Source organism: Onychostoma macrolepis, chromosome 04 (assembly GCF_012432095.1).
Source record: "Onychostoma macrolepis isolate SWU-2019 chromosome 04, ASM1243209v1, whole genome shotgun sequence".
Taxonomy (NCBI): Eukaryota; Metazoa; Chordata; class Actinopteri; order Cypriniformes; family Cyprinidae; genus Onychostoma; species Onychostoma macrolepis.
The window spans coordinates 8,993,853-9,019,556 of NC_081158.1; the positions used below are offsets into that span (position 1 = coordinate 8,993,853).

A 25,704-nucleotide genomic window follows, 5' to 3' on the forward strand; every position below is an offset into this window, starting at 1 on the left:
CCACTTCTGAACCAGAGACAACGTCAGAAGCATCTTACCTGGGCTGTGGAGAAAAAGAACTGGACTGTTGCTCAGTGGTCCAAAGTCCTCTTTTCAGATGAAAGTAAATTTTGCATTTCATTTGGAAATCAAGGTCCCAGAGTCTGGAGGAAGAGTGGAGAGGCACAGAATCCATGTTGCTTGAAGTCCAGTGTGAAGTTTCCACAGTCAGTGATGATTTGGGCTGCCATGTCATCTGCTTTTTTTGTGAAATCGAAGTGTGCTACACACAGGTGAGTGGGCCTGTACAAACCACCTGTAGTAGCACACTCTCCTCCTCTATGCGCACTAGTCACTTTTCACACACACTGCTGTGTGTATACAAATCCCACAAAAAGACTCGGTAATATACGTATGTTTACATGCTCATGCACTACAAATCATCCTGCACTGTTCCCCAGCCAGATGCTTGACTCACAATGTTTCTCTTCGCACATGTACAGTATTTATCTGAAGCACTCATATAGTTTGTATTGTTTGTATTTTTTAGTTTATGTATAGGTAAAACATTTTTTTTTATACATAGTATATTTATAGTCAAATCTATCAGTAGGATAGTTGTGTATAGGTTTATATTGTTTTTACTTCATTGTTGTATGCCTGTATTTATGTAGCACCGTGGTCCTGTGAGGCACGACATTTCGTTCCACTGTATGCCCCCGCATGTAGCGGAATGACAATAAAGCTCAATAAAGCAGTGCCACAGACTGATCGACTCCATGCCACGCCGCATTGCTGCAGTAATTCAGGCAAAAGGAGCCCCAACTAAGTATTGAGTGCTGTACATGCTCATACTTTTCATGTTCATACTTTTCAGTTGGCCAAGATTTCTAAAAATCCTTTCTTTGTATTGGTCTTAAGTAATATTCTAATTTTCTGAGATACTGAATTTGGGATTTTCCTTAGTTGTCAGTTATAATCATCAAAATCAAAAGAAATAAACATTTGAAATATATCAATCTGTGTGTAATGAATGAATATAATTTCACTTTCTGAATGGAATTAGTGAAATAAATCAACTTTTTGATGATATTCTAATTATATGACCAGCACCTGTATAGCCTGAATGCACTGCAAGTTGCTTTCTGTCTGCTAAATGCATAAATGTAAATATGAATAATATGCCAAGACAATTATTTCCTCGTTATTTATTTAGGTATGAAACGGTTTAATTCTGATAAAGAAAGGTGAAATTTGTACATCTGTATATAACATCTTTTTGTACATATAAATCTCTGGTTAAACAAACATCCTTTACACACTTTCTTCCTTTAATACTTAATCTCCTTTAATCATTAAACCTTCCTTCTTTATACACTTTACTGGCACATGAAACAGCAGTCTGGGTCCTCTATGCTGTCGTAGAATCCTCTCAGGCAACCACGCTTTCCATTACTGTAAAAACCCGAGCAGGATTTGAACAAGGTTTTACATGTGTTACACTCTTTAATTTCAAAAGGCACCCGCAATTCAGCCTTTGATGTTTCACTCCATTTTCCCCAGTTCACAACACCTGTATTCAAAAACACACACAAAACAGAACTCTTTCATATGCACATCTAAGATTATGTTAGCCATGCCAGTGCTTTAGAAAAGCAAGAAGCAAGATTACTTAAAGCCAACCTTATACTCATGAGGCCTTATGCATACTTCAATGGACACATTTAAACTTTAACACACTTACTGTCAAGCCATGCATAGTGTGCCTTCTGTCTGAACCGGGCCTTGTTTACAATTGCCCTAAAGCAACTGCAAGTAAGAGACAGATTCATGTAGGCAGCATCTCCATCCTGTAGTACTACTTCAAGGAGTATCATCTCCAAGACCTCCATGGGTAACTGGAAAGTATTTATAAGAGGATTAATCCATTTGCTTGAATGGAATATTACAGTATTCCAGCACAAAAGAAAAAAAGACATCTTGCATCCAAAAGTTGCAACTCAGCAGTCATTAGGGCTGTCGCGGTTAGGAAATTTCCCTTGCGGTTATTATAGGTGGCTCAATAGCGCGATATGCGGTATTACCGCCGTTTATTTATTTTTAAACCTTATTTATCATGATTTTACTGCATACAAAGCTCTATTGCGGAGTTATTATGTAGCATATATTGTTGCTGACAGAGAGACACGTTTTAAAACATTTTTGTTTATTTTTAAATGCCAAACAGCAATAAGAACATGCCTTTTCCGATTTAAAAAACGAAAGATATCAAAGAATTCTAAAGTAGGCTATCACATGAAAACAAACAATAAGAAAATCCTTTTTCCTATTTTAAAAACGAAAGAATTCTAAGTAGCCTATCACATAAAAACAAAATGTTGGCCTAAGTGAAAATACAGAGAATAAACGAAATATTAGGCCTATTTAAGCATTAACAAATGCGGTTTAGACCTGGGTTATCATATCCTTGTTTCTCGCTAGGAAAACCAACATATTAACCTTATGTGGTTTCAGGGAGGATCGCACGGGGGTAACAATATTCCCGGCGGCACTGAAAACCCTTTCCGACGGTGTGCTCGTTGCACAAATACACATGTATTTGCGCGCGACTTTGGACAGCAGCGGATATCTAGACTGATTATCGCGCCACCAGGACAGTGGATTCGCGTTGGAGTCTATGCATTCCTCCTGCAGGTAGCGCGTGAGCTCGTTATCTGCTCGCGCTCTTTTGGGTATGGGCGCTGACGCAGAGGTTGTCCGTGACTTCAGCAGGTCTCCAAGAGTCTTTTTCTTTGGTGCAGGTGGCACCACCGCTTGCCCTTCGTCTCCAACCACTGACGCACTGGCAGCACTCCCTTCATCCTCCACTCCCTCCATCTCTTCGATGAGTTTGGATTTTGTCTCCGTGTCATTGATATAATCACCCCTATATCGAGGATCTAAAAAACAGGCCTTTTCCAAAAGTTCTTGTAAGGCAGCTGGTTCATACTTCCCCTGTAGAACACTGCATATTTTGTGCTTTATGTCCGATGTTAATGTGGTATCCTCGTTTGATGGTTTAAGCATATCTTCTGTCAGGAGTTTCAGGACGGGTTTGACTGAAGACACTGTAACGTAGCTCTCGCCAGAGAGCAGATCAGTAAATTCAGCCGCGGGTTTAAGTGCTGCATTCACGGATTCAAGTACAGCGATATCCTGCCAGCTTGGATTTAGATGGTGGTGTCTCCGGTCATCCAAAACTCTTCTGATAGCCGGGATTTGCTCCAAAACCCTGTCCACCATTTTCTGTTTGGTGCCCCATCTCGTAGCGCAGTCCTGAACAGAGTATTTACCGTTAAATCGTTGAATAGAAATTAGACAGACAATGACAACATCTACTATTTAATTAGCCTACCAAAATAAAATTATAGGCTACATTTTAAATTATTATTAGTTTCGATGTATTTTTACTTAACAAAACTACAACAAAAAATACATTTAAATAATCCCGACTGCAAAATAATGCATATTCATTAAATGTGCACAGACGGATATATGGACGTTAAACTGAGCTGAAATTAGCCTAAATAGCCTATGTTTTTTCTTTAATATATCCTACCTTTTGAAATAATTTTAGTTTCAAAATATTTATTTTTAAACGAAAAATACATTTAAATCCAGCAACAGACATGCAACTGTAACAGTATTTTATTGTTTAATTTTTATAATTTCATTCATATTATTTCATTTTTATTTATTGCCTAACAACATGGTCAATAAGTTATCAAATAGTTTACATTTTATAACTTACCAGTATGAGGCCATGTTGAGGGATTTGAAGTTCTGCTTGTGCTTTGGCCAGATCTCTTCTCTTCAACCAGCTCTGAGAAAATGTACTGACCAAAGTGTGACACAGGCCCATTGCACGAGCAGTGCGATCCTTAACGCTTGCCATTGCATTTGTAACTGCCAAATGTAAATTGTGACCAAAGCAGTTCAGCCACGGCCAGTTCAACTTTTTGACTGCTGCAACGATGTTGGCCCCGTTGTCTGTAGTGATGCAGGCCAACTTCTTCTCATCCAGGGACCACTCTTCAAATGCGTGCCGGAGAGCATCCGAAATATTGTCAGATGTGTGGTTTTCGGGCATAAACACAGTTTCGAGGCATCGTGATTTCAGAGTCCATTCCATGCTGAGATAATGAACCGTTTAGACTCATGTAAGGAGTCATATTGACACTTGACCACATGTCAGTTGTGGCAGAAAAGTAGTCAACATTCATAAGCTCCATTTTGATCGATGTCTTTACCGTGTTGTACATTTTCGGCACAGCAGTCTCTGAAAAGTAGGTTTTGCCCGGCAACTCGTACTGCCTGTCAAATTTTTGAAGCATTGACTTGAATGCAGGTTTCTCCACCGTATTGAATGGAACCATCTCCTCAACTAGATACTGCGCAACAGCTGCAGTAAGGCATTTATACCTGTTACTTTCACGGTTGTATTTGACCGATTTCGCAAACGCTTCAGCTACTCCTAACTGTCGGCTGGTACGACTGGTACCGGTCTCAGCTGTTCTTTTTGATGTTGCTCCGCGACCTGATGCTTGAGGGGCAGCTGCGCTTCAATGGCTGGATGACAGTTAGCGAGATGACACCTCAAATTAGATGTATTGCCGCGTGTCACTGGGACCTTTTTGCCGCAAATTTTGCATATCGGTTCATCTAAATTTTCTGGCTCTCCCTTTTCATTGGGTTGAAAGCCGAAATGTTCCCAAACTGGCGACGTGACATTAGGTTTGGGGACGAGAGCGCCTGCCATCGTTTCAGTATTCAAAATCAAGGAAACCCCGGATACAAACAGTTCGCGGGAAAATGACACTCGTAACACTCTTGCATCATTATTAATTTATTTAACATTCAATGCACAGTGATGAATTGTAAAACTAGAAGGCCACAGCCTCATGGAAAAAAAAAAAAAAGTGAACACTGCGGTTGCCGCGGTTTCTGCGGTTGCTTTCCTTCCTCTGCGGTTGGCTTGTCAGTAGCGCGGTATTACAAAATTGCGGTTATCGCGACAGCCCTAGCAGTCATGCTTGCCTTTTGTGCCTAAAAGGATAGCAGAGAATACAAGTCAGTCTATATATGGTAAGAGAAGGAAAAAACTCTTATTAAATGTCTCATACATTCTTTTCAGTATGCCTCATTTGTCTTTTTGTTGCGCGTCTTTCTCCATCAGACCTGCAATGAAAAGATGTACAGGACAGGTGTGTAATGCAATTCTTTTAAATTATGTAAATAAAGCGTTCTCTCAAACTCAAAGGAAAAGCTAAGTCTTTGATCACTGAAGCTTCAATGGTTTGTATAATGTGATCGTGACAGATCAGAGTGCAAGCTAAAAAAATGTAAAATAAAAAAAAATAAAACAAACCTCAAGGGGAAATTCTCCAAAAGCAGCAGACACCACCACCTCCTGATACAAGGCACGTCAGGCTAAAATAAAAATAAATACTCAGTTACCTTTTGATAATATGGGGGTTTGCCATTGTATATTTCACTTACCTCTGTAAAATCAAAGGCCCCTGCAGTCACAAAGCTCAGTGAATACTGAAATGGTAAACATTACAAATACATTTGCTAAGATACATATACTGGATAAACATCTAGTAAGCAACACATCAGCTTTATAAACTTACCATCAGGACAAAGACACCACAGCTGTTGCTGAGATGTTGTTGTGGAAGGCCCTGTTGATGTTGCCATGCACAGAGTCAAACTACTTTAAAAGCATTGGAAATTGTTTTACTTTTTCATAGTTATTCATTTAAATGAATATTGGTACCGTAATATCGTTGACACAGTATTCATGCCAAGGCCCAGGAGACAAGATTTGTGCAATGTTTCTGTGATGACAAAGAACATAACTTGAAAAACAGTTACTGCACTGCAACAAACAAAACAATACAATACAAGATAACTGAAATGTGGGGTAGAACCTGAACTTCCCATGAGTATTATATAAACATTTTCATTGACAGTTTACAAAAAAAGTGATCTGTAGCTGTCACTAGCTGCTAAACCTACATGTGGTTAATAACAGCCACAATCTTATCAAAATGTGGTTAAGAACGACCACAATTTCTGAATGCCGAACAGTGCACTATAAAACCTGTAGATGAGCATGTATTCTTCCTGACTGAATGTTTGGCCGTGCAGAGGATCAAGGAAAAAAATGTCATGCTCTCCTGGGTTCATAAGCTGTTGATATGTCACAATATATACACAGAAAGAAGACAACTGCAGTTTATAGATCAAAAAGTATCTCAAAATTATGCAGACATAAGTTATCCCAGGTAAACAACAGATTCAGAATTACTTACACAAACCATCCAATGTCCTGGTATCCATGTTGGGAAGATAAACCAGTCAATCTTTTCATCCAGCTTGAAAACAAATAATATTGGTCATCACCAAAATTTGGAAACGGTGTGTCTGGGTTTCATATTAAACAGAGTGGACTATAATACATACAGGCAGGTGTAGAAGGTGCTCTTCAAGTGTCCTGTTTGGCCATGTTGCAATTTGATATGAATTGGCTGAAAAAACATTCACATTCTGTATGGAAAATTGAACATACACTGTAAAAAATGATTGCGCCAATTAGCTATCATAACTTAACATTTTGAGTTAAGTTAACTCATCTGAATTGAACTTGTTGAGATAACTCAAATATCAACGTTTTCCTTGGCTGAAATTATCAGACTTAAAAGAATGAGTCAACTGAACTCAGATAAATCAGTTAACATAACTGCTTCAAACATTTGAGCTTTAAATAGCCTAGTACAAATATGTGCAAATGGAAACTAATAAATATTTTATGATATCAATACATTTTAAAATTATATTTGCATGCAATCAACTATTTTTTTTATTTATTGTTATTTTTAAAATGTATTTTATATATTTTTATGCATGCCATTTATAAATTAATGTCCATGAACTGCCAAAATGTAAATATCAGTGTAATGTTAAAGCTATATTATGATACAAATGTAGGAATTTCTATAATTTTCGGATGATGTCAGAGGATGAACGTCCTTCTGCAGCACCGCCATTTTCTCACTTTAATGATGCGGTGTTCTCGCCTGAGGTTCTCCTCTAAAACCTGCGTCTTTATGAGTTAAAATTGTGTAGCTGGGTAATGCTCAATTGGTGATTGAATTAAGAAAAAACGAATAAGAAGTTAAAATTGTTTTTGCAGACAGCGGCAACCTGTTTTTTGTTTTGTTTTTGTTTTAATTAAACTACGGAGCGTCATCTTGATTAATTTAAGGTAGGAATGCCAAGTATCTGTCAATTTATGTAAAGTGTTTAACAGAATAGATTTGAATCTCATATTGATCCGCAACATTAATATTCAGAATGTTTGTGTACCCACTCCTCATCATTTTAACAACTACCGCCTTAATTCAGTTTCGCGCGCAAAAATCATGTGACCATTGTAAGCTAAATATTGCAGCTTTCATATTTAAATTTCATCATTTTAAAATGAAATACTGTATGGGCAAATTAGATAAAATTGATTGTACTATTGATTAGATTAAAACAAATGTAAGAATTTATTTATTTTTCATAATGACGCCAGAAGAGTCTTTCTGCAACACCGCCATTTTCTCACTTTAACATTGTGATGTTCTTGCTGGAGTTTCTCCTCAAATACCTGCGTCGTTTATCTTTCAAATTTGTTTTGGCAGACGGTACAAACCAGCTTTTCATCCTGTTAATTGAGCCGTGGACCTTCATCTTGGTCAGTTTAAGGTGAGTAACGTTAATGCAAAATCTGTTTAATATCATCTTTGATAATGCCATCGTGAATATCAGAAAGGTATACGTGAAATAACTTTACTTAAAAGATAGATTTGAATCTTGAGTCACAACATTTATTATTTGGAGTGCTTCTGTACTCACTTCTAAGATATTGTTTTAATACATTAAATTTTGTCAACTAATTGTAGTATAAACCAGGCCAACGCCTTAAACCAGTAAAAATTACTTGAAATTTGTAAGCAAAGTCATGTTAAAGCTTTTCATATTGAAAATTGAATACTCGGTGGGAAAATAATTCACTTTCAAAAATTCAATCCCATCATTAGAAATTTAATTTATTGATTTTTTTTTTTGTTTGTTTTTTTTCTACGTGAAGTCAGACGATGAACGTCTGTTTGCAACCACCGCCATTTTCTCACTTTTATGCTACCATGCGCTGACACCAGTCATGAGTTTTTCCTCAAATGACAGCGTCGTTTATCTGTTAAATTAATCTTTTAGGGTGAGCAAAAACCTGTTTTTAAATGTGTTAACAGAGCCTTCGAGCTTCATCCTGGTCAGTTTTGGGTGAGTAGGCCAACTGTAGTCCTAACCTTACACATTTGAATGAAAATTATTTGTAAGCCATTTAATGCCTTTCATATTGCAATCGGTACTTCGGGGGAACGATTTTTTTTTCCGCTTAAATACGTTGTATTGATTAGAGACAAATGTAACGTTAGATAATGTATTTTTATAGACGATGAATAAAAGTATTTATAAATTAATGTCCATGAACTGCCAAAATGTAAATATCAGTGTAATGTTAAAGCTATATTATGATACAAATGTAGGAATTTCTATAATTTTCGGATGATGTCAGAGGATGAACGTCCTTCTGCAGCACCGCCATTTTCTCACTTTAATGATGCGGTGTTCTCGCCTGAGGTTCTCCTCTCAAACCTGCGTCTTTATGAGTTAAAATTGTGTAGCTGGGTAATGCTCAATTGGTGATTGAATTAAGAAAAAACGAATAAGAAGTTAAAATTGTTTTTGCAGACAGCTGCAACCTGTTTTTTGTTTTGTTTTTGTTTTAATTAAACTACGGAGCGTCATCTTGATTAATTTAAGGTAGGAATGCCAAGTATCTGTCAATTTATGTAAAGTGTTTAACAGAATAGATTTGAATCTCATATTGATCCGCAACATTAATATTCAGAATGTTTGTGTACCCACTCCTCATCATTTTAACAACTACCGCCTTAATTCAGTTTCACAAAAAATCATGTGACCATTGTAAGCTAAATATTGCAGCTTTCATATTTAAATTTCATCATTTTAAAATGAAATACTGTATGGGCAAATTAGATAAAATTGATTGTACTATTGATTAGATTAAAACAAATGTAAGAATTTATTTATTTTTCATAATGACGCCAGAAGAGTCTTTCTGCAACACCGCCATTTTCTCACTTTAACATTGTGATGTTCTTGCTGGAGTTTCTCCTCAAATACCTGCGTCGTTTATCTTTCAAATTTGTTTTGGCAGACGGTACAAACCAGCTTTTCATCCTGTTAATTGAGCCGTGGACCTTCATCTTGGTCAGTTTAAGGTGAGTAACGTTAATGCAAAATCTGTTTAATATCATCTTTGATAATGCCATCGTGAATATCAGAAAGGTATACGTGAAATAACTTTACTTAAAAGATAGATTTGAATCTCTCATTGAGTCACAACATTTATTATTTGGAGTGCTTCTGTACTCACTTCTAAGATATTGTTTTAATACATTAAATTTTGTCAACTAATTGTAGTATAAACCAGGCCAACGCCTTAAACCAGTAAAAATTACTTGAACTTTGTAAGCAAAGTCATGTAAAGCTTTTCATATTGAAAATTGAATACTCGGTGGGAAAATAATTCACTTTCAAAAATTCAATCCCATCATTAGAAATTTAATTTATTGATTTTTTTTTGTTTTGTTTTGTTTTTTCTACGTGGCGTCAGACGATGAACGTCTGTTTGCAACCACCGCCATTTTCTCACTTTTACGCTACCATGCGCTGACACCAGTCATGAGGGAGTACGTTACCCTTAAACACTGAAAAGATATTAGGATATTGCGACAACATTACTCTTAGGACATCGCAAACTAATTTGTTTCATGAATATGACTTAACCTGATGGAGGACGCATTCAGGCAGTCTCTCTCTCTCTCTCTCTCTCACGTGCTGTTTTGGCATGTTTTGTGCTGTTGATCGTGGTCGTCATCCCTAATAACTAGCTCATTTATTCATGCTTGGGTGTCGGCGGTGAATCCAGTGGCGAGAAATCCCACACCACTAACTGCAAACTGGCATTTCAGATCTGCCTCCATTTTGTTAGTAACACCCCAACTTCCAACGATCCAATCAATTCTCGAAGGATGAAATCAAGTCCCACCCTCTCATTTCAGATGCCGTTTCACTCGGATATACATCACAGTAGAGAAGAAAAGACAGTCGCAACTTCAGTTTCATGCCGACTTTAAATAAGTTGTATTGATTAGAGACAAATAATGTAACGATAGATAATATATTTTTATAGATGATGAACTGAAAATGCACCTGCAATCTCTGATATTTTCTTAATTTAACGCTGCAGCCTCGCCATGTGTGTTGGTAATTCTTGCTCTTTACTTGATTAAGCTTTGTCGTGCAGTTTAAGTAATGGAATGTTAAGGAAGGCCTGGGCGATAAACAGCATTTATATAAATCGACAATGTGACTTTATCAATAAGGTTAAAACAACACTCGATAGTTTTACCTAAACGGTCACTTGAAACGTGACTACATGACTTTGGTTGCATTAACAACCCTCGTGTGGTGTGAAACCGGCCTCAAGCTGTATCATAAGCAACCGATCATTTTTGAGACTGCGAGTGCAACCTGCATAAAAGCAAATTTGGATTTTACCCTTACTCTTTTTCTCTGCTTTGTGTGCGTTCATGTCCATGCAGCGCGACCCCTATTTAACAGTGTATCGCAAACATTGCAGTTATTAGTCATCACCAGTCATCAAGTTTATTGTGCAATTAGTCGGGTGATTCTCATGAAATCTTGGTTTCAGGATGTCAAACATGATTTTCTTAAAAATGCTTGACAACATGCCCTTTTTATTGATTAAAAACAAGGTCTGATATGTTTAAATGCATTTAAAAGCATACTAAAAGTTTAACACAGTTTTAAACATTTTTTCAAAAAAGGGCCTAAAAATCTCATTAACACAACCATTGAAAACTGTCAAGAACATAGCATGTTTTTCTTAAAAAAAAAAAAAAAAAAAAAAAGCCATGATGCCTAAGCAATGTGGCATACTTTACAATGCAAGTTAGATAATTAGATACTGCATATAATTTGGTAATTTTAAAGTATTGCACATTTTATTGGTCCAAACTGCAGAGATGGGTTAGGTCTATATATTATGTGTGCAACTGCTTTTTATTACACATAGAGTTATTTTGATTTTTGAAGGTATTTTTTTTTTGTTTTGTTTTGTTTTGTTTTGTTTTGTTTTGTTTTGTTTTGTTTTAATTAAACTACGGAGCGTCATCTTGATTAATTTAAGGTAGGAATGCCAAGTATCTGTCAATTTATGTAAAGTGTTTAACAGAATAGATTTGAATCCCATATTGATCCGCAACATTAATATTCAGAATGTTTGTGTACCCACTCCTCATCATTTTAACAACCACCGCCTTAATTCAGTTTCACAAAAAATCATGTGACCATTGTAAGCTAAATATTGCAGCTTTCATATTTAAATTTAATCATTTAAAATTAAATACTGTATGGGCAAATTAGATAAAATTGATTGTACTATTGATTAGATTAAAACAAATGTAAGAATTTATTTATTTTTCATAATGACGCCAGAAGAGTGTTTCTGCAACATCGCCATTTTCTCACTTTAACATTGTGATGTTCTTGCTGGAGTTTCTCCTCAAATACCTGCGTCGTTTATCTTTCAAATTTGTTTTGGCAGACGGTACAAACCAGCTTTTCATCGTGTTAATTGAGCCGTGGACCTTCATCTTGGTCAGTTTAAGGTGAGTAACGTTAATGCAAAATCTGTTTAATATCATCTTTGATAATGCCATCGTGAATATCAGAAAGGTATACGTGAAATAACTTTACTTAAAAGATAGATTTGAATCTCTCATTGAGTCACAACATTTATTATTTGGAGTGCTTCTGTACTCACTTCTAAGATATTGTTTTAATACATTAAATTTTGTCAACTAATTGTAGTATAAACCAGGCCAACGCCTTAAACCAGTAAAAATTACTTGAACTTTGTAAGCAAAGTCATGTAAAGCTTTTCATATTGAAAATTGAATACTCGGTGGGAAAATAATTCACTTTCAAAAATTCAATCCCATCATTAGAAATTTAATTTATTGATTTTTTTTTTTGTTTTGTTTTTGTTTTTTTTCTACGTGACGTCAGACGATGAACGTCTGTTTGCAACCACCGCCATTTTCTCACTTTTACGCTACCATGCGCTGACACCAGTCATGAGGGAGTACGTTACCCTTAAACACTGAAAAGATATTAGGATATTGCGACAACATTACTCTTAGGACATCGCAAACTAATTTGTTTCATGAATATGACTTAACCTGATGGAGGACGCATTCAGGCAGTCTCTCTCTCTCTCTCTCTCTCACGTGCTGTTTTGGCATGTTTTGTGCTGTTGATCGTGGTTGTCATCCCTAATAACTAGCTCATTTATTCATGCTTGGGTGTCGGCGGTGAATCCAGTGGCGAGAAATCCTCACCACTAACTGCAAACTGGCATTTCAGATCTGCCTCCATTTTGTTAGTAACACCCCAACTTCCAACGATCCAATCAATTCTCGAAGGATGAAATCAAGTCCCACCCTCTCATTTCAGATGCCGTTTCACTCGGATATACATCACAGTAGAGAAGAAAAGACAGTCGCAACTTCAGTTTCATGCCGACTTTAAATAAGTTGTATTGATTAGAGACAAATAATGTAACGTTAGATAATATATTTTTATAGATGATGAACTGAAAATGCACCTGCAATCTCTGATATTTTCTTAATTTAACGCTGCAGCCTCGCCATGTGTGTTGGTAATTCTTGCTCTTTACTTGATTAAGCTTTGTCGTGCAGTTTAAGTAATGGAATGTTAAGGAAGGCCTGGGCGATAAACAGCATTTATATAAATCGACAATGTGACTTTATCAATAAGGTTAAAACAACACTCGATAGTTTTACCTAAACGGTCACTTGAAACGTGACTACATGACTTTGGTTGCATTAACAACCCTCGTGTGGTGTGAAACCGGCCTCAAGCTGTATCATAAGCAACCGATCATTTTTGAGACTGCGAGTGCAACCTGCATAAAAGCAAATTTGGATTTTACCCTTACTCTTTTCTCTGCTTTGTGTGCGTTCATGTCCATGCAGCGCGACCCTATTTAACAGTGTATCGCAAACATTGCAGTTATTAGTCATCACCAGTCATCAAGTTTATTGTGCAATTAGTCGGGTGATTCTCATGAAATCTTGGTTTCAGGATGTCAAACATGATTTTCTTAAAAATGCTTGACAACATGCCCTTTTTATTGATTAAAAACAAGGTCTGATATGTTTAAATGCATTTAAAAGCATACTAAAAGTTTAACACAGTTTTAAACATTTTTTCAAAAAAGGGCCTAAAAATCTCATTAACACAACCATTGAAAACTGTCAAGAACATAGCATGTTTTTCTTAAAAAAAAAAAAAAAAGCCATGATGCCTAAGCAATGTGGCATACTTTACAATGCAAGTTAGATAATTAGATACTGCATATAATTTGGTAATTTTAAAGTATTGCACATTTTATTGGTCCAAACTGCAGAGATGGGTTAGGTCTATATATTATGTGTGCAACTGCTTTTTATTACACATAGAGTTATTTTGATTTTTGAAGGTATTTTTTTTGTTTGTTTGTTTTTTTTTTAGATTGTTACATCGGCCTTCATGCATCAACTAACAGCTTGCTGTTAGGCTAAATGAAATGGACGTGCAAGTTTTGCACATACTTCACAAACAGTCGTCAGAGAATACTACAACATTATAAGTCAAGTCATTGTCACCATGGAAAAAGATTTGGTTTCCCTTGCATTTATGGCGATTGTGTGTGCTATTTTAGGTCACACAAATCTCTCCAAACTCATGTAAGACAACATGGATTTTGCCAGAGTGAAGTTCTGAACTGTAGAATTAAGTGTCTGTTGTGTGACTTTAATGAGGTTGTAAATGTTAAAGACTACTTTCATCATCTTGGATGTCATTTAAAATGCAAGGAAACTGTTACATGCCCATATAATAACTGTTTCTTTAAGTGTTCTGTGTACTCTAGTTTAAGGTCACACAAAAGTCGTTATCACAACTCAGAATCTTTTGAAGATTTTAAATCTGAGCTTGTTGATGATTCATTAAGAGTGTCAGAACAACCAGACAATGTTGAAACGAGTACAAATTCAAAGCGCATAGATACTGCTTCATGTTCAGTTGTTGATGAAATTGATTGTGCTGATGTTGAGTTGGACAATGAAACTCAAAATGAGGATGAAAGTGCAAACATCAAGAGACGGCTTGGATTGTTGCTTCTCCGTATGCAAGCCATTTTACATATATCCAAGTCAGCCACTCAAGAAATTGTAGATGAACTGTATGACATTGGTGTTTTAACTGGTGAACTTTCAAAGAACTCTATAAAAAGAGCTCTCCAAAGAAGTCAAATAGATGACACCACAATTGAGTTGGTTACAAAGTGTCTTCAGGAAAACAATCCCTTTAGCTGTTTGTCAAATATAGGTAATCTTGGAACAGAATATAAGCGGGGACTTTATTACAAGGAGAATTTCAGTGTTATTGACCCTGTTGAGTATGTTTTAGATAGTTCAGAAAAGAAAACCTTTGTGTATGTACCAATTTCTAAGGTATTACCTGCCTTGTTAAACAGAGGTGATGTCATAGACAAAATTCTTGAACAAGTGAACTCACCGTCTGAGTATAGTGTATATCAATCTGTTCATGATGGTTTACACTTAAAAAATAATCCGCTTCTGTCTGGTGAAGAGTTGTGCATTTCCCTGGGGTTATATATAGATGATTTTGAAATTTGTAATCCTTTGGGAACCTCACGAAAAAACACAAGGTTACTGCAATATACTGGGTATTGGCAGATTTGCCTGTAAAATATAGATCAGCTTTATCAAGCATATACCTTGCTATCCTTTGCAAAAGCAATGATTTGAAGACTTTTGGATACAAACAAGTAATTGAACCACTTCTGAAAGACCTTAATGTGCTTGAAAACCAGGGATTTTACATTAGCCGTTTGGATACGTGTGTTAAAGGTACAGTTCTTTATGTTTCATCAGACAATTTAGGAGCACATTCTTTTGCTGGCTTTCAAGAGTCATTTAATGTGGAAAGATTTTGCAGATTCTGCCTTGCTGGCCGCAATGAAATTCAGACAGTTTCAGTAAGATCAGGTACATTTCCAATTAGAACCAAACTGTCCTACAATGATGCAATCAAGACTTTAAAAGAGCAGGAAACTTCAACAGTTGATGGAATAAAGCGTGAATGTGTCTTAAATGAACTGAGCTACTTCCACTGTGTTACTGGCTTTCCTCCTGATTTTTTGCATGATTTATTGGAAGGAATTGTACCTGTGGAACTTGGTTTATGTTTAAAGACGCTGATTGGCAGGAAATACTTCACATTTGATCAACTGAATACTGCCATCCAGAATTTTCCCTACAGATTTTCTGACAGCACAAATAGGCCACAGAAAATCCCAAAGACCTTTACTGTCAATGGTACAATTGGAGGGAATGGACATGAGAATTGGGCTCTTTTGAGACTGTTGCCTTTACTAATTGGAGATAAAATCCCTGAGAATGACTGTGTATGGGGTGTTATTTTGGAGTTAAAAGACATTGTTGAAGTTCTTGCATCATCTGTATTTACTGAGGAAAAACTTTGCTACCTTGAGCACAAAATTCATGAGCACAGACAACTTCTGCAGGAGGTTTTTCCAGAGTTTAAACTGAGACCTAAGCACCATTTTATAGAACATTACCCGTATCTCATTCGCTGTTTTGGACCTCTGCTTGACTTCTGGACCATAAGGTTTGAAGCCAAGCATAGTTTTTTCAAGAAGGTTGTACGGGATGTAAATAACTTCAAAAACATTCTACACACTTTAGCCTGCAGGCATCAACTTATGTTGGCTTATTACATGGACACACCCACTTTGTTCAAGCCAGCAGTTGAAGCGGAGAAAATTTCAGTGGTGGCACTTGACTGTTTGGATTCCTCTGTAAAAAGTACCATCAAGAGTCAATTCAGTAGTGTGACGACTGTATCTCTTGCTACAAATGCTACAATTCATGGAACAAAGTACACCCGAGGGATGTTTCTATCAGCTGGGAGCACAAGTGGACTTCCTGACTTCGGTAAAATAATCAATGTATTGATTGTTGAGAACAAGCCGTATTTCATCATTGAGCCTTACACAGCCTGGTACATAGAACATCTCAGATGTTATGAACTCTACAAGAACCACCCAGAAAGGCATTGTCTTGTCCAGCCAGAGGATCTAAATCATTATTCTCCCATTTCTGCATACGTGGTGAGAGGCAAGTGCCTCCTCTCTCCAAAAGCCTTTCTTCTTAAGTGAAGTGAGTCGACTCATAAAATCTCCCTGTTTTTATTCACTAACAATTTTAGGTGGATTTGGTAACATTTGTTTATTGTAGTTTGTTGAGCAGTATTTTTATTAACATGCGAGTTCTCTAATTCTTTTGTTATGTGCAGAATTACATCTGATCTTCCTGTTTCTGTCCAGACTAAGAGGATCCAGTACACTCGATAGGTAAGGTTTGTTTGTATATAACTGTAGTTTGAGCAGTATTTTTATTAACATGCGAGTTCTCTAATTCTTTTGTTATGTGCAGAATTACATCTGATCTTCCTGTTTCTGTCCAGACTAAGAGGATCCAGTACACTCGATAGGTAAGGTTTGTTTGTATATAACTGTAGTTTGAGCAGTATTTTTATTAACATGCGAGTTCTCTAATTCTTTTGTTATGTGCAGAATTACATCTGATCTTCCTGTTTCTGTCCAGACTAAGAGGATCCAGTACACTCGATAGGTAAGGTTGTTTGTATATAACTGTAGTTTGAGCAGTATTTTTATTAACATGCGAGTTCTCTAATTCTTCTGTTATGTGCAGTATTACATCTGATCTTCCTGTTTCTGTCCAGACTAAGAGGATCCAGTACACTCGATAGGTAAGGGTTGTTTGTATATAACTGTAGTTTGAGCAGTATTTTTATTAACATGCGAGTTCTCTAATTCTTCTGTTATTTGCAGTATTACATCTGATCTTCCTGTTTCTGTCCAGACTAAGAGGATCCAGTACACTCGATAGGTAAGGGTTGTTTGTATATAACTGTAGTTTGAGCAGTATTTTTATTAACATGCGAGTTCTCTAATTCTTCTGTTATTTGCAGTATTACATCTGATCTTCCTGTTTCTGTCCAGACTAAGAGGATCCAGTACACTCGATAGGTAAGGTTTGTTTGTATATAACTGTAGTTTGAGCAGTATTTTTATTAACATGCGAGTTCTCTAATTCTTTTGTTATGTGCAGAATTACATCTGATCTTCCTGTTTCTGTCCAGACTAAGAGGATCCAGTACACTCGATAGGTAAGGTTGTTTGTATATAACTGTAGTTTGAGCAGTATTTTTATTAACATGAGTTCTCTAATTCTTTTGTTATGTGCAGAATTACATCTGATCTTCCTGTTTCTGTCCAGACTAAGAGGATCCAGTACACTCGATAGGTAAGGTTTGTTTGTATATAACTGTAGTTTGAGCAGTATTTTTATTAACATGCGAGTTCTCTAATTCTTCTGTTATGTGCAGTATTACATCTGATCTTCCTGTTTCTGTCCAGACTAAGAGGATCCAGTACACTCGATAGGTAAGGTTTGTTTGTATATAACTGTAGTTTGAGCAGTATTTTTATTAACATGCGAGTTCTCTAATTCTTCTGTTATTTGCAGTATTACATCTGATCTTCCTGTTTCTGTCCAGACTAAGAGGATCCAGTACACTCGATAGGTAAGGTTTGTCTGTATTAGGCATGTGACAGTATCACATTTTCATATTGAGTATCACAATGTACAGTATTTTCACAGTAAAGATTACAAAATACGTATTCTTGCTGTAATATAATGTAATCAGCAGTGCATTAATATAACTTGTGTTGTTTAATGTTGCTGCTTGTAGGTTTTCTATGAATTTCAAGGAATATACAAATTAATAAAAATTAGTTTTATTTATTTTTTTGTTACAAAATTTTCATTTAACACCACAAGCCGCTTTTTTAGCTTTTTCATGGGCTACACGCCAGCGGGTGCTGCAGCACCCCTACTTCCCGGTAATGGTTATAAAGCAGTTACATTGTCAGCCTTACCTAAGTCAATCTAATCATTTTTTCTTTTATTTAAGAATTCCATGTCGATGAAAAGGGCCGTTGTTCTTCAGGGCCTTCCACATTACCTCAGCGAGGATCCGTCAGATTTCTTTAAGTCAGCAGAGGTAGACTTGCATGTTAATATTATACCTTTGCTTAAAATAATGTTCTGTATATGTTTAATCAGGACCCTGTCTGAAATCTATTATAGTTTCATAATCTAATTATGAAATAAATGCCAAAGTTGAATTTTGCTGTTAATTTCACTGTCATTTAAGTCTTTTGACATGGCCTTGGTCAATATTAAAGATATCAAGGTTATATTTTCATAGAATCTTACATTATGTAGGATGATTTAATGTAAAAACGGTAAAATACAAACACGACTTAAGCATTTTGCAAGCAGGGTCTCAGAATTAAGATACTTTCACTACATATATTTCTGATAAAAATTGAGTTTTACACTTTCAATAAAATAACTGACATTGAGTAAATATTTTGATAATACACTTGCTGTAGGAAACCGACATTGAAGACCATGTGACTGCAGGAATGGATGTGGGCATTCTCATAATTCCTGATGGAGATGATGCCTTGACTACTACGTGGTGCTGGAGGAACAGATTGCCCTGAGAGATGCCATAGACCTCCCTCATGCTGTGGCTCTACTAGTCGGGCTGATTTTTGCACTTAATATTGATTATCCCAAAAAACTACGCTACACATTTGAGGTCATTCAAAAGATTTTCATTGACCTTGGAGGTGATCAGTGTTCTGTGAAGGTGCATGGACTGAAAAATAGACTCCTTCGCAAAACTGTGTAGTGTCCTAATTGGTATATGATGTGTGCCTTTTTGTTCATGATTTAGCCTGGTGAATTTCTGGTTGTTTTAAAACAATGAATGTTCAATTCATTTTTTCTTGACGTGGTACTTTATGCAGTGCCAATATATGTAACTCAATATAAAAATATCTTGATTTTTAGACACTTGTTTTCTGTTTATACAGTATTGTTAATGTAGTACATTACTGTATGTTTGTACAGTATTGTTCATGCAGTACATTTCTGTTTTATGCAGTACAGCACTATGCTTTATTCAGTATCGTTCATGCAGAACATTACTCTGTATTTTATGCAGTACATCACTGTATGTTTAAAGTATCAGTTAATGAACTGGTTTTAGTGGAAAAATAAAATCCAGATGATTTGTGCTAAGTTGTCATTTTAAATTTGTTAAACATTGTTTATTGCACTTTAGTCTATTCAGCTTTATTCTTAGTTAAGACAACTTCACAATTTAAGTTCACAAAACTTATATGATGTTTATTGCACTTGTTTTTGTAAGTCCTGTCAACTTTATTCTTAGTTAAGACAACTTCACAATTTAAGTTCACAAAACTTAAATGATGTTTATTGCACTTGTTTTTGTAAGTCCTGTCAACTTTATTCTTAGTTAAGACAACTTCACAATTTAAGTTCACAAAACTTAAATGATGTTTATTGCACTTGTTTTTGTAAGTCCTGTCAACTTTATTGTCAGTTAAGACAACTTCACAATTTAAGTTCACAAAACTTGACTTTTAAGGCAGCACGAACACTTACTTTTTTAAGTTGAAACAACAACACATTTTTTTACAGTGTACTTTAATCTAACCTAAGGCAAAATTGAGAATTTTAAATAACAACAACAACAGCTGAGAGTATTAACATTCTGACCACTGTAAGCACATCTACAAAAGTATGTATATTTCAGCCAAGGAGCTGCTTAAAAGGATAGTTCACCCAAAAATGAAAATTTTGGTCTATGTCTGTACCTGTACCTGTATATACTTCCATAGTATTTTTTTCCCATATACAATGGAAGTCAATGGGGACCACCAACCGTTTGGTTACCAGTCATTGTCTTCATCTTTTGTGTGAACTCCAAACACAAAAGATAAAGACAAACTCATACTGGTTTGGAACAACTTGAGGGTGAGTATTTAATATCCATAATGATTAATATCTAGGCTGTAGAGAGTGAGTAAATCATGACAGAATGTTCATTTTGGGTGTATCCCTTTAAGCAGCTTGAGTAATTTGAGCACAAAATATAGACTATTTCACCTGTGATTTTGCTATGGTCTCTACCACTTTCAGGCAACAGTTGAGAACCTGCGTTAAAATAAAACAGAAAATCAATATAAACAACATTCACCATTAATTGCTATATTCAAATATAATGTCTTTGAACTGTGTACCGTTCCCTCAATGTCATTTTCCAGTCCAAGACAGCACAGGTCTGATCGTATTAGCGTTGTGTTATATACAGTTGCCAATGGCTCGTCTTTGCACTTTTCGATATCCAAAGCATTGTTTAGCTACTATTCAGATAAAGATACATAAATGCTCAGGCTGATGAACAGTATTTTGTAAAGATAAAATCCCTAAAATGAACTTACCAACTGCTGTTGCCCCTCATTTGGCATGGTTCCCCAAAATGTTTTGCTTGCTTTAACTACATTCAGGCTTGTTACCACAGGATTGGGACAACATTTAGGGTCACACTGCGACTGGACAGCTGTACATAAGTAAAAGATACAAACAAATCACTTAAATTTAAGCAAAAATCACACAAACTTCAATGAGTTAAAGAACAACTTCAACCTGTATGCATTTCTTTCTCATTCAGAGTTGTATTCAAAGTTTGGGTTGTCTCCTATGCATGTGTTATAAAGATATAGTTAGTACAATTAATAGAATGGAATGGCCTACTCACATGCAGCACATTAATAGAATATTTAAACATTACCAAATATGGCCTTTCCATTAGAATCCAATTGCAAATTATGATTGCCACTGAACAATTTCTTGAACTGATCCAACTTCTTCCTGTTCTGTGCGAGGTTCCGGTGGTGAAGGATGTTTCGAGCAAGAAATATGTGTGCAGATGGTCTTAACATATTCATGAAGTAATTGTTTCTCTTTACTTCAGAGAACAACTGCTCTGCACACTGACTATTGATCTTTCCAGCCAGCTCTGGTACAAGACCAATAGTGAGCAGCACATCTCTCTCATCTTTACTATTGTTTTGGTGAAAAACATCACACAGGCAATAGTGTTCAGAAGAACCTGTCAATGGGTGACAGTCAGGATCCACATTTTTTTCTTCTGTGAGCCAGCCAGGGAAGATGAACTTTTAGCTTCCCTTCTTTTGCTTTTTGTATGTTTTCAGAGGAGGGGTCTTGCACTCTGCCCTCAAAGGGATGGAAAGGTGGGTGAAGTGGCATACGTTTATTTGTGTGTGCCACTAATCCTCTAGGGTAATCATAAATCGTAACATAGGGAAAGTGCTTCCAAGACAATAAAAGGTCAGCAAAGTCACGGGGACTCTCTGCTCTCAAGTTAAATTTAATAGAATACACAATACCACAAGGACACATTATCACACCCAGGCCACCTAAAAACACAAAACATTTGAATGAAAACTTAGGCCTAAATTTTCTGAAAGTTTAGTGAAACCATTCCAACAATACATACAGTGAGGAAAATAAGTATTTGAACACCCTGCTATTTTGCAAGTTCTCCCACTTAGAAATCATGGAGGGGTCTGAAATTGTCATCGTAGGTGCATGTCCACTGTGAGAGACATAATCTAAAAAAAAAAATTCCAGAAATCACAATGTATGATTTTTTAACCATTTATTTGTATGATACAGCTGCAAATAAGTATTTGAACACCTGAGAAAATCAATGTTAATATTTGGTACAGTAGCCTTTGTTTGCAATTACAGAGGTCAAACGTTTCCTGTAGTTTTTCACCAGGTTTGCACACACTGCAGGAGGGATTTTGGCCCACTCCTCCACACAGATCTTCTCTAGATCAGTCAGGTTTCTGGCCTGTCGCTGAGAAACACGGAGTTTGAGCTCCTCCAAAGATTCTCTATTGGGTTTAGGTCTGGAGACTGGCTAGGTCACGCCAGAACCTTGATATGCTTCTTACAGAGCCACTCCTTGGTTATCCTGGCTGTGTGCTTGGTCATTGTCATGTTGGAAGACCCAGCCTCGACCCATCTTCAATGCTCTAACTGAGGGAAGGAGGTTGTTCCCCAAAATCTCTCAATACATGGCCCCGGTCATCCTCTCCTTAATACAGTGCAGTCGCCCTGTCCCATGTGCAGAAAAACACCCCAAAGCATGATGCTACCACCCCATGCTTCACAGTAGGGATGGTGTTCTTGGGATGGTACTCATCATTCTTCTTCCTCCAAACACGTTTAGTGGAATTATGACCAAAAGTTCTATTTTGGTCTCATCTGACCACATGACTTTCTCCCATGACTCCTCTGGATCATCCAAATGGTCATTGGCAAACTTAAGTCGGGCCTGGACATGTGCTGGTTTAAGCAGGGGAACCTTCCGTGCCATGCATGATTTCAAACCATGACGTCTTAGTGTATTACCAACAGTAACCTTGGAAACGGTGGTCCCAGCTCTTTTCAGGTCATTGACCAGCTCCTCCCGTGTAGTTCTGGGCTGATTTCTCACCTTTCTTAGGATCATTGAGACCCCACGAGGTGAGATCTTGCATGGAGCCCCAGTCCGAGGGAGATTGACAGTCATGTTTAGCTTCTTCCATTTTCTAATGATTGCTCCAACAGTGGACCTTTTTTCACCAAGCTGCTTGGCAATTTCCCCGTAGCCCTTTCCAGCCTTGTGGAGGTGTACAATTTTGTCTCTAGTGTCTTTGGACAGCTCTTTGGTCTTGGCCATGTTAGTAGTTGGATTCTTACTGATTGTATGGGGTGGACAGGTGTCTTTATGCAGCTAACGACCTCAAACAGGTGCATCTAATTTAGGATAATAAATGGAGTGGAGGTGGACATTTTAAAGGCAGACTAACAGGTCTTTGAGGGTCAGAATTCTAGCTGATAGACAGGTGTTCAAATACTTATTTGCAGCTGTATCATACAAATAAATAGTTCATACATTGTGATTTCTGGATTTGTTTTTTTAGATTATGTCTCTCACAGTGGACATGCACCTACGATGACAATTTCAGACCCCTCCATGATTTCTAAGTGGGAGAACTTGCAAAATAGCAGGGTGTTCAAATACTTATTTTCCTCACTGTATGAAATTATAGAGATATGACTTATTGCTGTTTTAGGCTGTTTGCCACATTATATTTCATTAGTGTTTATTTTTTATTACTGTATTGTTAACTTCATTAAGTAACAAAAAACATAACTTACCAGAAGCACCCCACACCTGTTCAAAGACCTTGTTGTACGTCACTCTGTTTGACATTTTATTACGAAGTCTGAGAATGAGATCCATTTTGGAACCAACAACATCAACCCCACACTGTCGACACAGCTTTTTCAAATCTTGAATCTGATCAAATATGCAAATTTGTGAGTAGGTTCAGCAAAAATAAATTACTATAAAATTATAATATGAAGAGACCCTACACATACCACTGTGCTATGTAGCTAACAGTGTAATAATAGCTTCATGTGGTAAACCAAAACCATTCTGAAAAGTTTAAACTAAACTATTTACCTTAAGGTGGAGCAGCTCATCACCAAGCCTTTCCTCAGTAAAAGGCACATCAATGTCACTCCCATCAGTTGAGGATTGAACCTTTGCACTCTCTGTGTTTAATACCATTGCCGATTCCCTTGTTTTTGGACCTATCCATGGGGACCAGTTGTGGTAACTTGGGGAAACTGTAAATGGGTTTTCTTTGCCACCTTGAGGAGAAAAATACAGCTATTTATTGCAACACGCTGACCATAAATAATGCGACTAATATATATATATATATATATATTTTCCTCACTGAGTATTTTTAGCTTATATCAAGACATTTGTTTTTCTAAAACAAATACCAAAATTAGGTGCGTTTATGCTTAAAACAAGCTAAATATTTGCCAGTGAGAAGAAAAATTTACTTATTTTAAAGAGAATACAAGTCATTTTGCTTCTCTAGTAAATGCATCCTCATGTGAGAATTTCTGTATATTTGGAACTTTTGAAAATTTGTTGCAAATATTACAGTGAAAAATTTAAAACAATAAATTAATCATTTAAATCATTTAATGAATTAATTACACTAAGCCATATCATAATATCAATCGCATTATCATGCAGTGAGATACAAATCAGAATCAAAACTTACTTGGGTAAAACCCTCTGCTTATCATGTCCATTGCCACTGCATCCCAAAATTCCTCTATGTCAACATGACCATCATAAGTCGCAGGTGGAGACTGAATTTCACTCACTGTGACATAAAGAAACTTAAATATGTGAATATTCAGAAATTTCTGAATTATAATCTAAACCGAAACATATAATAGGAACCAATGCAACTACAATAACTTTATACTTACCTGGGATGCTGAACACTCCTTTTTTATGAAGGTCCATAATTACTGTACTTGGATTGTATCCGCAGGACACACAGGAGTAAATGTAGTCCAGATCAGATAAAGCCTCAAAGTGAAGATACGCCTGCATGATTAGGTCACCTTTGGGCAAGGACTCTCCTTCTGTGGCTTCAATTATCTGCACAACCCTACCTACAGCCATGTGATTCTTTAAGGACAACAGAAAGAAGGGGGGAAAATGGTTCAAATAAAATAAAAATAAGAGCCCTCATCCTACAAAAGAAGTTCTAGTCATTTAAAGCCCAAGCCAGTCTCAAATTCATTTCAGAGTCATTAGCAATAATAATACTATAAGCGTTTAAAAAAATAGTTAAAGAGTCCAGCTAGTTAAAAGTAAAACAGCAGGTTTCCTTTTCTAATATTGTACCTGTAGTGAATTTCGCAGAACCACACACAAATGTAGCGAAAGGATTACATTATCATTGAAGTTGTGCAAACCGTCACTCCATTCTTGGTATCTGTATGTGAGGTTGCATTTATTACACAGCTTGTAGTAGGTAGATACACCTGAGAAAACAAAGATTATTTACTGACAAAGTAAATCTATCTATCAAAGCAACATTAAAAATATTTATCAAAGCAATATAAATTAAACAATTGGTCATACCCTGAATCACTCCATGGAATGTAACAATCTTCGCTTGGCAAGTTATCATCATTGGCTCACTCAAAACTTCCTTGCATATTCTGCATTCAACTTCCTCAGGCACAAGATGTTTTGGGAACGTATTGAAAGCCTTTCCATGTTTTGACTTTTGCAGAATGATCTGTGGAATTTCAACTGGAAGTTTCTTATTTTCCAGCATGTATTGCATCATCCTTTTAACAGTAGGAGAGCTGGGGGGATATGAAACATCTTGGCAGCTGGCATCATTACATGTATGTACAGAGTTGAAAACCTCCTCTGAACTCTTGACTCTCTTGAAGAGTTGTGGCATTATCTGAAAAAGAT

General features: G+C 36.5%; 1 protein-coding gene and 1 long non-coding RNA gene across 5 annotated transcripts; one reads left to right on the plus strand and one right to left on the minus strand.

Annotated features, from left to right (window-relative positions):
• Positions 1 to 1,323: 1,323 nt before the first annotated feature.
• LOC131538714 (uncharacterized) lies at positions 1,324 to 25,690 on the minus strand. Of its 4 annotated transcripts, none has more exons than XM_058772768.1 (18): positions 25,360 to 25,690; positions 25,120 to 25,259; positions 24,696 to 24,900; positions 24,482 to 24,586; positions 23,863 to 24,053; positions 23,553 to 23,694; positions 20,759 to 20,877; positions 20,558 to 20,677; positions 20,424 to 20,471; positions 6,487 to 6,570; positions 6,336 to 6,398; positions 6,125 to 6,213; positions 5,798 to 5,858; positions 5,652 to 5,702; positions 5,518 to 5,562; positions 5,387 to 5,448; positions 5,142 to 5,196; positions 1,324 to 1,877 (listed from the first exon to the last, which is right to left on the minus strand). In XM_058772768.1, exons 1-18 carry the CDS (start codon positions 25,688 to 25,690, stop codon positions 1,704 to 1,706), a joined length of 2,085 nt encoding a protein of 694 aa, XP_058628751.1. In that variant the 3' UTR covers positions 1,324 to 1,703. The 4 variants fall into 4 exon arrangements, with proteins under 4 accessions (XP_058628751.1, XP_058628753.1, XP_058628752.1 ...); XM_058772771.1 differs by lacking the exon at positions 1,324 to 1,877 and adding an exon at positions 4,925 to 5,064; XM_058772770.1 differs by lacking the exon at positions 6,125 to 6,213 and having other exon boundaries at positions 6,487 to 6,551.
• On the plus strand, positions 17,902 to 19,520 carry LOC131538865 (uncharacterized). Its single transcript, XR_009270725.1, has 3 exons — positions 17,902 to 17,961; positions 18,352 to 18,441; positions 18,836 to 19,520. It is a non-coding gene; the product is annotated as an uncharacterized LOC131538865 (long non-coding RNA).
• Positions 25,691 to 25,704: the final 14 nt, after the last annotated feature.

What these genes read in the sequence shown, in the direction of transcription:
- LOC131538714 (XM_058772768.1), bottom strand. Translation starts at nt 25,690, where the DNA reads ATGCCACAACTCTTCAAGAGAGTCAAGAGTTCAGAGGAGGTTTTCAAC. An exon ending in TTCTGCGAAATTCACTACAG is followed by an intron (nt 24,901 to 25,119) that starts GTACAATATTAG and finishes TTGTCCTTAAAG; the next exon opens with AATCACATGGCTGTAGGTAG. An exon ending in ATGAGCTGCTCCACCTTAAG is followed by an intron (nt 23,695 to 23,862) that starts GTAAATAGTTTA and finishes ATATTTGATCAG; the next exon opens with ATTCAAGATTTGAAAAAGCT.